The following is a 12798-nucleotide window of genomic DNA, read 5'->3' as shown; positions in this document are numbered from 1 at the left end:
ACACTCTTTACAAATGTATTTCTCTTTTTAAATATAGAAAGTTTGGAGTGTAGAATGAGAATTTTTGAATGTCAATAACAATCTCTAAATTATTTGTTCATTGTAATTAAGGTGAGTAATAATATTTATTGATTTATTTTGAATATTGTGGTACAAGTTGTACATAATTTGTATTAATAGGTCGATTACTTTCCTACGTGACAATCACTTTTAAATTTGAATTTTATTTAAATGTTTATAATTAAGTGAGTTTTTAGATAAGAAATAAGAGTTTTAAGGATTTATATCTAAAGAGCCAAAAAAAAAAAATATTGATGTTCAACATCTGTGTGTTCACTACCATGCACTCTGGCATTGCCAATGGATTTATCTTCGTGGTTCAGACGCAAACTCTTGAAGAATAGTGAAAAGACCAGTAACCCAGATCCCTCAGAGCAAACCCTCCTTCCCCAGCAAAACGAAAGGGAAGAAGAGCAGCTGGGAGTCACGGAGCGGTTAGTCGATCTTGTCAAGTCCTTCACTTTGGACACTTTCAGGAATTTCCCACTTCCAGGTACAAAGATAACAGCTTTCTGAATTAATTTTAATTTTAATTGTTTCTTTTGGTGTTTTGGAACAGTAATTATTTTAGCTTGATAATGGGGTTTTTCCTTCGGTTAATTTGATTTTGGGTAAATAATGAAAATTTATGAGCTGGGTTTTTCCTTGTGTGGATAAGGACTGCAATGGGTTCTTTCTTTTCTTGTTAATGGAGTTAATTTGCATTGATTCGTTGCGGTGCAGACGATGAGGGAGCTGAAGAAGATGAAGATCTGTCTGGATGGCAGGAAAGGCATGCCACCATTGTGCTCTCAAGAGTTAAGGTTTGAATTCTAGCTCATTGTTTATGTTTAATATTTTTTGTAATTGATGTCAAATTCACAGTTCTAAAGTTCGTTTAGTAAAGCATGTAAATTTAAATCAACAATTGTAGAATGTTGCTCCTTAGCCTTTTAGGAATGTTCTCTAGCAATTTGTAATTGCTTTTATAATGGTTAGTGCCTTTAGTTGTGTTGAATTTGTAGTACAAATAAGAGATGGTTGTAGTCCTAGGAGCTCGGGAAGTTCGATTACCCTGGGTGTTCCAGGCCCCATATCTAGATTTCTTATTAGTTATAACTTTGGAGCTGCACTGCATTATACAGCCCTTTAAGAGCATTTTTATGAATTGGATCTTTCATATTTTCAGGAACTTTCACATTTGAGATATAAGCTATGCCCCCGCTACTTGAAGGAACGTCAATTTTGGAGAGTGTACTTTATGCTTGTCAAGAAACACGTGGCGGAGTAAGTATTTTACAAGTTTCGGATTTTCTATCATTTCACACCAATGTTATCTGATATCATAGTCCGAACTCCTGAATGATTGATTAGTTGTTGATGGGATTTAGGAGTATTCGTCTAGGTGGTTTAGTTTGAATATTTTGAGCCGATTATCTTGTTAGTGTTTGGAACATACTGATTGCTCCTGATGGAGCTCTAGACTCGTAGTCTCTTCATATTATAGGGCCAGTGAAGACTGGTTTGGAAAAACGAATCAAATAAACACGATCCATTCATCTCAATGAACTTGAATACTCAACTTTCAGTTGGAATTGGTTTGGTCAAACACATAGGCTTAGACTGCACAGAAATACATATGTACTCCATTTGAATCAGATAGCACCAAGTTCTTGATTTAGTCTGACATGGTAAGGCTTATAAGTTTATAGCAGATGTCAACAATGTTGAACTGCTGCGATCACGCTTGCACCTGAAGCTTCTCTCGATCCCTTAAAGCTTGTCCACAACAGGATGATGCTTACAGCTAAAGAGTCATGTTAAAATCAGAACTGTTAAATGTGACCATCACTACACATTTTCAAATTTACAGATTCAAGCTATAAATACAGGTGCATATGATGATACGAGTCCAAGTGACTATCACCATACTCTGTCAAGACATCTGCGTCGTTACTCTTTTGAACTATGCGATGTTTTGCTTGCCCTAGATCATGTTTAGTATCTGCACATGCGAACATTCATTAAACGTGATTTCTTGATTTGATCATCAGATACGAGCTGCGTGCCATACAACAAGCGAGGATCAAGGAAATGGCAGTGGAGAATGAAAAATCTACAAATACCAGTGCATGTGAAGTCGAAATGTCGGAAGCAAAGCAGGGAGCAAAATTAGCTCCTCCAACGCCATAGCATCACATAAATTGCATTACTGCATTTCTCTTTAGCGGTAGGAATCTTATCCATTCCATTCAGTCCTTGGGCTGATGGACTAGTGACTTGTTAACGCTAATTTCTGTACTGTCTGTATTTAAGCTTGCAGTAGTCGACTTCGTGGCAGATTGAAGGGGCGTTGTGAAGATCTGGACCCTGTGATCCAGCATCGGGACTGGAACGGGGGATTGGAGCAGGAACCTTCATAGTTAGTCAAACAAGTACGTTGAAAAATCTCGTCACGTTACGATCCAAACTCCATTCATCTGAATTTTTTTGGGAATTTCACTTCGTATGTCGAAATTTAGACTGAGTTGTTAACAATTCACTTGAACACTGTCGATGAACAACTCGAGCACTAGAAAGATACTATCAAAATGGGCCTCAACTTTCGGTTACCTAAGCTATGTTGGGTTGGATTTGGACTGCACTGTCCTAGAACTCTTTCGCATACAAGAAGGAAAAACCAAAGAACAAGATAGTTCCTATTTAATAAAATTAATGAAGATAACTTTAAAATTTAGAATTTTAACCAAAAACACATTAATAACTTATTTAACGGTTAGAATAAAATACAACATCAAACAAGCCCAATTAGACTAGCCCAACCAAAATAATTGACTCAGGTTGATGTTATCCCTAACAATTTTAGTCCAATCCGTTTTATTTTTCCCTCTCGTTTCTCCCTCTCATTTCCTTCTTTTCAATCTTAAATTCTTCATAAGTGTCTCATATGGTAACGAATCACACGAGGTTAGAAGTTACGAGTTCGTATTGATGCCCTATTTCTTTTACTACAAGACCCAGACGTTGAAATTCAATATCCTAGGAGATTGACCTCTCCAAAGGTGACCTTTTCCGGGCAGTTTTTGCCATTTTTTTTAATACCAAATTTAGCTGAATTGGTCCTTGACCCAAGAGAGAAGTTTAATCCTCTCCTCAGGGGCTTCCTTTCCATGTAAGTGCTTCTTCAAAATTGATGCCTTTTTGTCATGTCCAGAACTAGCCAGCAACTTCCCATCAGAAGAGAAGTGAAGAAACTGGAGCCAACTTCACAATTGTAAAAACCTGAGTTGGACGGTGCGGCCACAGCTTAGGTACAGTGAAGAAACTGAAGCAACTCTCTGAATACAATGTGTAAACCTTCAAGTTACCTTCAGAAGAATCTTTATGGCGCTGTTTAGGACTCTGCTTTAATGTCACATACAGATCCCTCCTGCTCCCCCATCATCTGACAAAAATGATTCCACATTATCTTCTAAAGAACCAACATCTCCAAATTGTTCAATGTCATCCTGTACAGAAAACGATTCTGTTAGAAGAAGAGTCGCTCTGGCTTTTCTACCTTCTCCGTTTCAGCATCCATAAGATAACAATAAAATTTGGTACTCAAAACTCATTCATAATCGTGATTCCTCAACAATAGAACCAAGCTTTTGGCAATGTTTACTGACAGCAACTCAGCATACCAGTAAATTCAAAGATGCAGCCAGTCCTGTTCCTTCTAAACCATACATCATCAAGCTTTTTGGCATTCTGTTAACATGCTGCGTACTATTGGCTGTCATAATTCCATCACCAGGCGTGCGAGTTGATGCTGGTGAACTGGGTGAAGGGCCAACAGTGCTTCCTGTGCTGGTGCTGTTGGAGGTCCACAGGAAGAGTGTTGTTTCCTTTTTTCTGGTTTTCAGCGGAAAAAAACATCAATAGATGTTGATCATCTTATCCAAAATTACGTTCATTGGGTCCTAATTCAAAAGGCATAAGATTGTAGCATCATATCATCGTTGTGGCAATTGTTTAACAACATATAAACTAAAATTAAAAATTATATTAGACACTAAAATTAATAGATTATATTAAGACAGAAGAGTTAAACCCATCGATAAGAAAAGAAACTTATTCTACATCATTTGTCAAGGGGTTTAACTAGGATCATCTAATTACCTTATGCGGTTGTTGGAAAACCCTGCATATAAAGCTATTTACTAGAAATACTAAAACACTGCACATTCAACTCTATATCTGCATGTCAGTCTCCCCTCCAGATTTCCACACCAAAGCGCTCTCGGAGTATTTTAAGCGACTTTACTTCCATAACTTGACGGAACTGTCATGACTTGCCGATGCAACCATTCCAGTATAAGGTGACTGAGCCAGAGCCAAGATTATATTCTTGTGTGCCGCAACTGTCATGGTCTTGTTCTCAGCCATGGCCATGTTCCACAGCTCCAAAAACTAGCTCACAACCATGAAGGCGACTATTAGCAATAATTACCCTTTTACTCAATAACTTATTAACCATAGGTTACCATGGTCAACGCAGTTACTATGAATATCATCATCTGCTACTTTATTTGTTTATGAAGCTATTGCTAGAAGTCTAGAAGAGGTTAAGAAATTACCGAGATTCCTCCGACGATCAAGAGAGTTGAATAACTTGGGTGAAAGACACACGAATGAAACTGGTTGCCGTCAGAGCTGAGCTCCTGAATACACTCTCCCGAAGATAACGACCAAATCTTCACCAAGTTCTGACTGACAGATGCCAGATATTCTCCATTTGCATGCCAACAAATGTAGTTTACCATGTCAGAGTGCCCCTGAGATTGAGGACGATGTTTTAATCGTATAACTTTTGGATATATCAAGTTTTCATTTTTCATCTAAATATATGTTGTGTGGTTGTAATTGATATATCAAGTTTTCTATCTTCTTCTTGTGTTTGCATCTAAATATATGTGAAATTTGATGATTCATTGTAATTTTTGCAATTGGGAAACTTATTTTGTTCATGCCAAGCAAACTTTAACTATACAAATGGAAGTTAAACTTAATTTTTTGCATATAATACATATGTAGCAAAAAAAAAAAAATCATTTGATTTTAGCATAATTTTTTTAGCTACCCCACCCATAAAAAAAAAAATTAAATAAATAAAATTTCGAGTTCTGCCCTTGGTCAGATTGTGGAGCTCAAAACATCAACTTAAAGTGCTCAAATAAAAACGACTTCTTCGTGAAAGTTGCTCTAAATTGTGTCTAAAGTAACATATCCAAATTTGGTGATAATCTATTTAATGATGCGTTCTTAGTGATCAAAACATAGAAGTATGTTATGAGGAAACTTTAGCAGCTGTCCACTAAATGCAAAATAAAAGGAGGAAAAACTCGCCTACTTTGAACAATAACATGCAGTGATTGTGGACCAAATGATGAAAGGAGAAGTGATTTATCCATATTGGAAGACAAGGAGTAGTGGAAGCAAAAGAAAAAGGGGAAAAAGCTAACCTACTACAAGACCCACTTTCTTAGCAAGTGGTAGATCGATATAAGCTTCAAATATAAGACCATCTCTAATTCATGGGATAAAATTTAAAATATAAATTTTAAAATCTCTCAAATCACTTCTAATTATTGGGCTAAAATAATTCATGGGAAGAAATACATATCTTGACTAAATTCTCCCTAAATTAAGCGTGGCTTAAATAATTTTGGACTCACCAAACTGTTATATTTCAAATCCTTTTTTTTTATTTTTTTTATTTTTTTTATTAACCTTATAACATAACGGTTATGATTAAATAAGATCAAATCTAATGGTAAAAAAAAAGATTTGACGGCCCAAAATTAAATAGCATCTAAAATTATTTAAATTAAATTTCGCGTGAAACTTTATAAATACCTATGTATTTGTACGATTTTTAATTACTTATTGGAATTGAATGTTTATAAAAATAAATTAAGATAATCTACATAAATTTTATTTTTAATTACTAAATCTTAACTATTGTATTACTTTAGGAGTTTGCATCAATCCACGTCAGAATTATTTTATCACACCGTTTGCACTGTATCACATCTCTCCTTCATGTTTGTTCTCTTCCACGACTTTCCCTCTTTTGTTCTTCATATCAACATATTCATAAACCTAGAATCTCATAAACTCATGAACAATCATGACCACCATTAGATTCAAATCACGTCCACGTTTTGAAATCCAAACAGTAATGAATAATCCCATAATTTTATCACTTTGAATTATCTGGAACTCTTTCCATTTATTCCACCTTTTCAGATCGTCTTCCTCCTTGTCCTATTTTTTCAGTTCACCTTATTCCTAAACCAGTAAACCCTAATTAAACCAATAAACCCAAAAGAAACTTTCCAACTCCATTTGCTTTTTGCTTAATTTCTGTTATGGTATACATTTATTTCCTTCAATTTTTCTGCTGATTTGAGGAAAAAAGGAAAGATATAAAGTTGAGATTGGGAAAAATGGGAAGAGAGAACTGATAGACGGATTATGATTTTTTTACCGAAATTGATATTGAAAACTTTTGGATTAATTTGTAATATGAAAAATGAAAGTCACAGAGAGAGGGATACCATGCAAATGACGTAATGTAATAAGTCTGACGTGGATATATCAAAATTCAGTAGATCAGTTTTTCAAAAATGGGGGTTTTACTTTTATGTTATAAACTTTGGTCCATTCACTTTTATTTTGAGCTCTCTTCAGAACTTAGAATTGATATGTACAATTTTGGCATCATGCATTCTTGGTAGCTCTGAGTTCTCCCCTCTATGTAGGACCACTTTTTTTGTAATCGCACTTTTAAATAACATTCCTTGCTCTTGTAATCTTAATCAGTAGTATGTTCTGAATATGTTCATGCATTCTCATATTTCATGATTTTTTAAAATATATTCAGCTCAAAGTTGCATGCATGATTGGATGTTCCTAGCATAAGCATGATAGGATGGCTTGCGTCACTCTTTGAGTATCAGCCAACACGTGGCGATCTTGATCTCCTTTGGACAGTGGGATCGGGACGTGTCAAACGCAGCAGAGGCAGGACTCCGAGATTTCCTCCTCCGATTGTACGTCGCGGTTTGAAATTTGAATCATTTGATGATCTGATTCGTCCATTGGAGGCCGTGTAGGGATCTCGAGGATAGAAGCAAAACACTAGGGTTGTAGAGAGAGAGAGAGACAGAGAGAGCGCGAGAGAGAGTTTTCTGTTGGATGTCACATCGAATACACGTATTCTTGCGGTAACTTAATTAACCACCCACGGAATTACCAGATGCTTTATATACTTTCTATTCTCATTTTAAAAATACTTTCTATTTTCATTTAAAGAAAAAAAAATAAACCAATATTGTACACTGACCATACGTGTAGGAGAGGAGTTGTATTTCCTTCACCCCTACAGTCCATCGTCATGTGTCGATCCTAGACGTATGTCATGATCAGGGCATGATAACTTTTGGTGCTATCAGAGATTCCTAGACCATCTCCGAAGAAGCAGTTTTCATGCAGCTAGGACGCATTCCTTTTGTGGGGATCCGCTGGATTCAATATGTTTTAGAGCCCGTACAAGCGATCTCTTTACCATGGCAATCCAAGTTATAATAAAAACTATGACAATCCGCATAATTCTACAAAAATGCGGATTGTCAACATTTTGTAACCATCGCACCAAATAAGCCTTCTTTTGAATACACATTTTTATGGTCCTAGTAGCGCATTATATGTGTTTATTTGATTAAGTTCCAATGGTTGTCAAATGCACGCTCATTAGTTTTAATAATCCTTCTTTTTTTGCATTCACAATATCTATGATACAATCATGTACATATTTTTTATCTTCATTTATTGAAAGAGGTAGAAGCATTGTTAAAAAGAAAAACTAATGAAAGGGCTTGAAAACTTTAAGTTTTAATGATAAAGACAAAATAAAAGGTAAAATGAATAGTACCAGATTTGATTTTTTAGTGTAAAAATGTGGTTTTTCGTTAAAGTGAAAAGTACCCCGGATTTTTCGTTAAAACTCCCTTGTTAAAAAGTATCTCTAACTCAAATAACATAGAATATTTTTAATTTATCTTATGGCACAATCATATAAGTATGTGTGATGGTATGAATTGAAAAAAGCTTTTTTTTCTTCCCCAGCTAATAATTCAGTTTCCATCCATCTTTATGAGACTTCACAGTTGACTTGACTCCCAGTATGGTTGATGACAAGGTTCAGACTTGAGACAGGAAATTCAGTAAGCTTCAGGCAACCTCCCGCACAGCTCGAAACACATCAGGTTTTCCTCTAACCTTCTTCTTTCATCTTCATTTCCTGCTTTCTCTTCATTGTCTGCTTCATAAAATCTTATTTTTTGAAAAGCCACGCTTCCCTCTATATATTATGTGACGAAAAGAAGGCCAATTTAGTGAATAACTTTGAGGTTGTTTGGTATTCATTTGAAAATAATTTATAGTTTTAAAAATAATAAATGCAAATGACTTCCCACTGATTAGTTTCGAAAACAGAAAAATTGGGATCCAAGAAAGAATACCAAGGATGTCATTTCTTCATCAAGAAAGGGAGAGAAGAGGTCCTCAAATAGTTATATAGTTATTCAACCCCGCCTGGTTCCTGGTTCCTCAAATTCACAAAGCTTGAGCATTTTTGCTGTTTTGATTCAACTGCTTACTAATCACCCCTTAGGGATAACAGGATTTTGTTATGTATGTGCTTTCTCAATTGAACATTTAATCACCTACCGACAAGTGTTCAAGGAAATGGTTTCAACACACCATTTTTCCCGCACCATGCATCCTTGTTTATTTTTGGCCTTTGAATCGAATAAAGCGAAGGAGAATCAAGTGACAATTTTAAACACGGGTGCTGATGAAATCATTTCCCTAGTGTTTAATCCGATGACAATACATGAAAGGTGCGCAGGTTGAAGGTCTTTGGAGTTAAAAATGAAAATTACTCTACACATATTGTTAAAATCTTTGCACTAATAGGGGTATAGAGTCCGACATTTTGTCTACCATGTTTCAGTTACAGAGGTTTGTAGAATCTAACTATGAAATTGCTCTTCTCCAGTGATTTGAAAGAAAAGGAAAGGGAAAGGGAGCCAAATGGCCGGTACGGTTGACCCCATTCCTAACAGCATCAAGAAGCTATGGGACAAGTGGAACCTCAGGGGCTTTATCCTCTTAAGCCTCACATTGCAGACCCTTCTAATTCTTTTTGCACCCGCGCGAAAGCGGACGCCAAACATGGGGATAATGTTAATCGTTTGGTCATCTTACTTGCTCGCTGACTGGGCTGCTAACTTTGCAATTGGATTAATCTCAAACAGCCAAGGCGACCATGCAGGTGACGACTATCCTGGTGATCTTTTGGCATTTTGGGCTCCCTTTCTTTTGTTGCACCTTGGCGGTCCAGACACCATTACTGCGTTTGCGCTTGAAGATAACACTCTGTGGCTCAGGCACTTTCTTGGCCTCATATTCCAGGTTGCAGCTGCTGTGTATGTCTACATTCGATCCTTCCCCAAAAACAAACTATGGCTCCCAACCGGCCTCCTTTTTCTTGCTGGAATCATCAAGTATGCTGAGCGCACACGCTCCTTGTATAGTGCAAGCTTGGATAATTTCAAGGAAGCCATGATGAAAAAAGCTGATCCCGGACCGAATTACGCAAAGCTTATGGAAGAGTACTCCTCGATAAAAAATTCCCAACTTCCAACTCATATAGAACTCACAGCAGAACGCAGCATGGAATCTAGGACGGTGACTTACGTGATAGGCAAAGATGAGCTGGACAGTGATATTGTAGTGGTGAGACATGCTCATTATTTCTATCAAATCTTCAAGGGTCTAATTGTGGATCTCATTTTCAGCTTCCATGAACGCCATGAGAGTCGTGCAGTCTTCCATGAAAGAACACCGAAAGAAGCATTTAAATTAATTGCAGTCGAGCTCAACTTTATGTATGAAGCTCTCTTCACCAAGGCTGCTGTGGTGCATACTAAGCCAGCATACATTCTCCGGGTGGTTTCCTTCAGCGCGATTGTTGTAGCCCTTGTTTTCTTTTATAGATTAGAGAAAGAGGGTTTGCACTCGTTTGATGTTAGAATTACCTATACCTTGCTGTTTGGTGCCATAAGCTTGGATTCAATAGCTACTGTTATGCTTACATTCTCAGATTGGACCATTGCTGCTCTGAATAAGTTTTGGCAAAATTCTGGTCTAGCCAAAACTATTTTTGGAAAGTATCTCGATTTCAAGAGATCGTGGGGGTGGCCTACGGCAAAAACAAGAAATGAGGGCGGCCAAATCCCTAAAACAAAAGCAACGAAATGTTTGGAGTGGATTAGGCGAATCCTATTTCGGAGGTGGTACGAATCTGTCTCTACATTCAACTTGATACATTATTCCCTCAAGGAGAAGCGGAAAAAGTCCCCGAAATGGTATGACTGCTTTGGCATTGGCTACATTAAAGTCATCACCTTATTTGGCCTCAAGGATCTTCATGATAAGTTGACATATAGGACCAAAAAGCCGCTCGCTGAAGAGTTATGGGTTTTCATTTTTGAGCAGTTGATAAGTAAATCCATGCTCGCTGATGATCCTGAAACTGCAAGGAAAATAGGTGCGGCCAGAGGTGATTGGGTTCTCGAGGGTAGCGATTGGGATAGTAATGTGATCACTAAGTTACTATCTTACGTTGTTGATGTGGAATATGACAAGAGCATTTTACTGTGGCACATTGCTACTGAGTTGTGTTTCAACGATAACAAAAGCGAAACTGAAGGTGAAGCTGCGACTGAAGTTAGTGATGAAACTAAAAAAAGTAAAGAACACAGTAGGACCATATCCGATTATATGTTGTACCTCTTAGTTATGCAGCCTTCTATGATGTCTTCTATAACAGGAATTGGACAAATAAGATTCCGGGACACGTGCGCAGAAGCCAAGAAATTCTTCAGCAGAAGGGATCTAGAATCTGGACAAGTGAAAGAAGCTTGCGAAAAACTCCTGGAGGTAAATACAGATGTTGAGCCTGTTGCTGTCAAAGGAGATAGAAGTAAATCAGTGTTGTTCGATGCTTGTATTCTGGCCAAAGAGTTGAGAAAATTGGAGGACAGGAAATGGGAGCTGATGAGTGAAGTGTGGGTGGAAATTCTGTCTTATACCGCAACTCATTGCCGAGCGAATGACCATGCGCAACTGCTGAGCAAAGGTGGAGAGCTAGTGACTTTTGTTTGGTTATTGATGGCTCATTTTGGCATAGGAGAGCAGTTCCAAATAAATGAGGGCCATGCGAGAGCAAAACTCATCGTGGGAAAGTGAACGGAGGTACTGAACCTGAATACTTGAATGAAAATACTTGGATGTTATTGAAAAGCCTCAAATCTTGTAGACATTAACGCTTGTTAAAAAGACTGCAAAAACTCATGAAACTTAGAACAAGAATGAGCATGTCCAAAGATTGTGCTCCATGCCAAAACAAGCGCGTGCTAGCAATTAATTGCACTATACGGCCAGTGATGTGAACAAACTCGAAACATTCTTGAATCATCTGGTTTTTCATTTGCAAACTTATCACCATGCTTAGAAAAGTCTCCACCGTCTTAAAAAACCAGTTGATTAACGAATTGCTAGCATTGCCTTGAGGTAGAATTAGTGGCCGTGTAGTCTAGTCGCGCTTTTTAGAGAACATTTTCGAAGAATGTAAAAACCATGTCATTTGGGATTAGTCAGTGACTGCTACTACTGAAAATAAAGCTAAATAAGTCGGTGAATGTCACAAACATCCCTACAACGCTTTATAAAACCAAGTGAAGAAGGAGAAAGCAGCGCCCACTTCCCATTTTCTTAATCCACATTAACACCCATTTGATCACAATGTTGACGACTCCGGGGGGAATAGTTAGCCACAGAACGTATAATGTACATCAGCAGGCGTTGCTGCTGAGAATCACGGCTTTGTTTCTCTACGTATACAGGAAAATAGAAATGCAAAGTTCAGAAAATAATTCCAGTTTTATCGTAACTGCCTGAAAACCTCCAAAAGAATTATCGGACTGTAACTAGCTCTGCGTTAACCTCTGCCCAAAAATGAAAGGAAAAAGTTAATTTTATAAAAGCAGCAGACAGCTCGCCCAAAGGCTCCGGACATTTCACAGCGGCGTTAGATTGTTGTACTGTTACATTGAGTTGGTTAATGAAAATACACAGAAAGATTTCCCTTCTCTCTCTTGTTCTTTGATCTCTCTCTCTCTCTCTCTCTAGTTTCTCAGTGTATAACGTACCATAACATTCACAACAGACAACGGTAGTTGGAGTCGTGCGTCCTCTCAAGAAGTAACCATGTAATAAAGCAATACCACCAAATGCATGTGCAGGTTGTTTTTGTGTCTCTCTACGTGAGTTGTGACTCACATATATTGCTGGACAAATATGTAATCTATGTATTGTTAGCTTCTTTTGTGCCTAATCTATGTACTGTTACGTTTCTTTTATGCATGAGATCATATGCTCAAAGTTACGATACTAATGACGGAGGACATAACTCAATATCTTAAAACCAATCATTATTGATTCTGACTGACATTTTGCACACTGTTCTCTGTAGTAGATTTCAAGTTTCAAACGGTAATAAGCTAGGTGATACGAGTAGACGTTAATTGTGCAGTGCATTCATAATGTATATAATAAAGAGAGAGAGAGAGAGAGAGAGAGAGAGAG

The 12798-nt window shown here is 37.3% G+C and overlaps 2 protein-coding genes and 1 long non-coding RNA gene across 6 annotated transcripts; 2 read left to right on the top strand and 1 right to left on the bottom strand.

Moving 5' to 3' along the window:
* Window positions 1-281: 281 nt before the first annotated feature.
* Window positions 282-2656, top strand: LOC137726019 (uncharacterized). 3 transcript variants are annotated; one of them, XM_088694406.1, is made up of 5 exons: window positions 282-553; window positions 784-863; window positions 1229-1326; window positions 2094-2269; window positions 2381-2656. In XM_088694406.1, the coding sequence occupies exons 1-4, from the start codon at window positions 361-363 to the stop codon at window positions 2230-2232; spliced, it is 510 nt and encodes a 169-aa protein (XP_088550532.1). In that variant the 5' UTR covers window positions 282-360; the 3' UTR covers window positions 2233-2269; window positions 2381-2656. The 3 variants fall into 3 exon arrangements, with proteins under 3 accessions (XP_088550532.1, XP_088550531.1, XP_068320975.1); XM_088694405.1 differs by having other exon boundaries at window positions 2363-2656; XM_068464874.2 differs by having other exon boundaries at window positions 2356-2656.
* Window positions 2657-2987: 331 nt separating this feature from the next.
* On the bottom strand, window positions 2988-4346 carry LOC148696784 (uncharacterized). The gene is made up of 3 exons (XR_015962729.1): window positions 3723-4346; window positions 3408-3548; window positions 2988-3321 (listed from the first exon to the last, which is right to left on the bottom strand). It is a non-coding gene; the product is annotated as an uncharacterized LOC148696784 (long non-coding RNA).
* A 3871-nt stretch (window positions 4347-8217) lies between these two features.
* On the top strand, window positions 8218-12576 carry LOC137726017 (uncharacterized). 2 transcript variants are annotated; one of them, XM_088694399.1, is made up of 3 exons: window positions 8218-8351; window positions 9146-11406; window positions 12343-12576. In XM_088694399.1, the coding sequence occupies exon 2, from the start codon at window positions 9181-9183 to the stop codon at window positions 11398-11400; it is 2220 nt and encodes a 739-aa protein (XP_088550525.1). In that variant the 5' UTR covers window positions 8218-8351; window positions 9146-9180; the 3' UTR covers window positions 11401-11406; window positions 12343-12576. The 2 variants fall into 2 exon arrangements, with proteins under 2 accessions (XP_088550525.1, XP_068320974.2); XM_068464873.2 differs by lacking the exon at window positions 12343-12576 and having other exon boundaries at window positions 9146-11454.
* Window positions 12577-12798: the final 222 nt, after the last annotated feature.

The sequence above is a fragment of the Pyrus communis genome, chromosome 5 (genome assembly GCF_041283825.1).
Source record: "Pyrus communis isolate YQ-2024b chromosome 5, ASM4128382v1, whole genome shotgun sequence".
Taxonomy (NCBI): Eukaryota; Viridiplantae; Streptophyta; class Magnoliopsida; order Rosales; family Rosaceae; genus Pyrus; species Pyrus communis.
The sequence above is the reverse complement of the archived record's forward strand: the minus strand, read 5'-3'. Positions and strand labels throughout refer to the sequence as shown.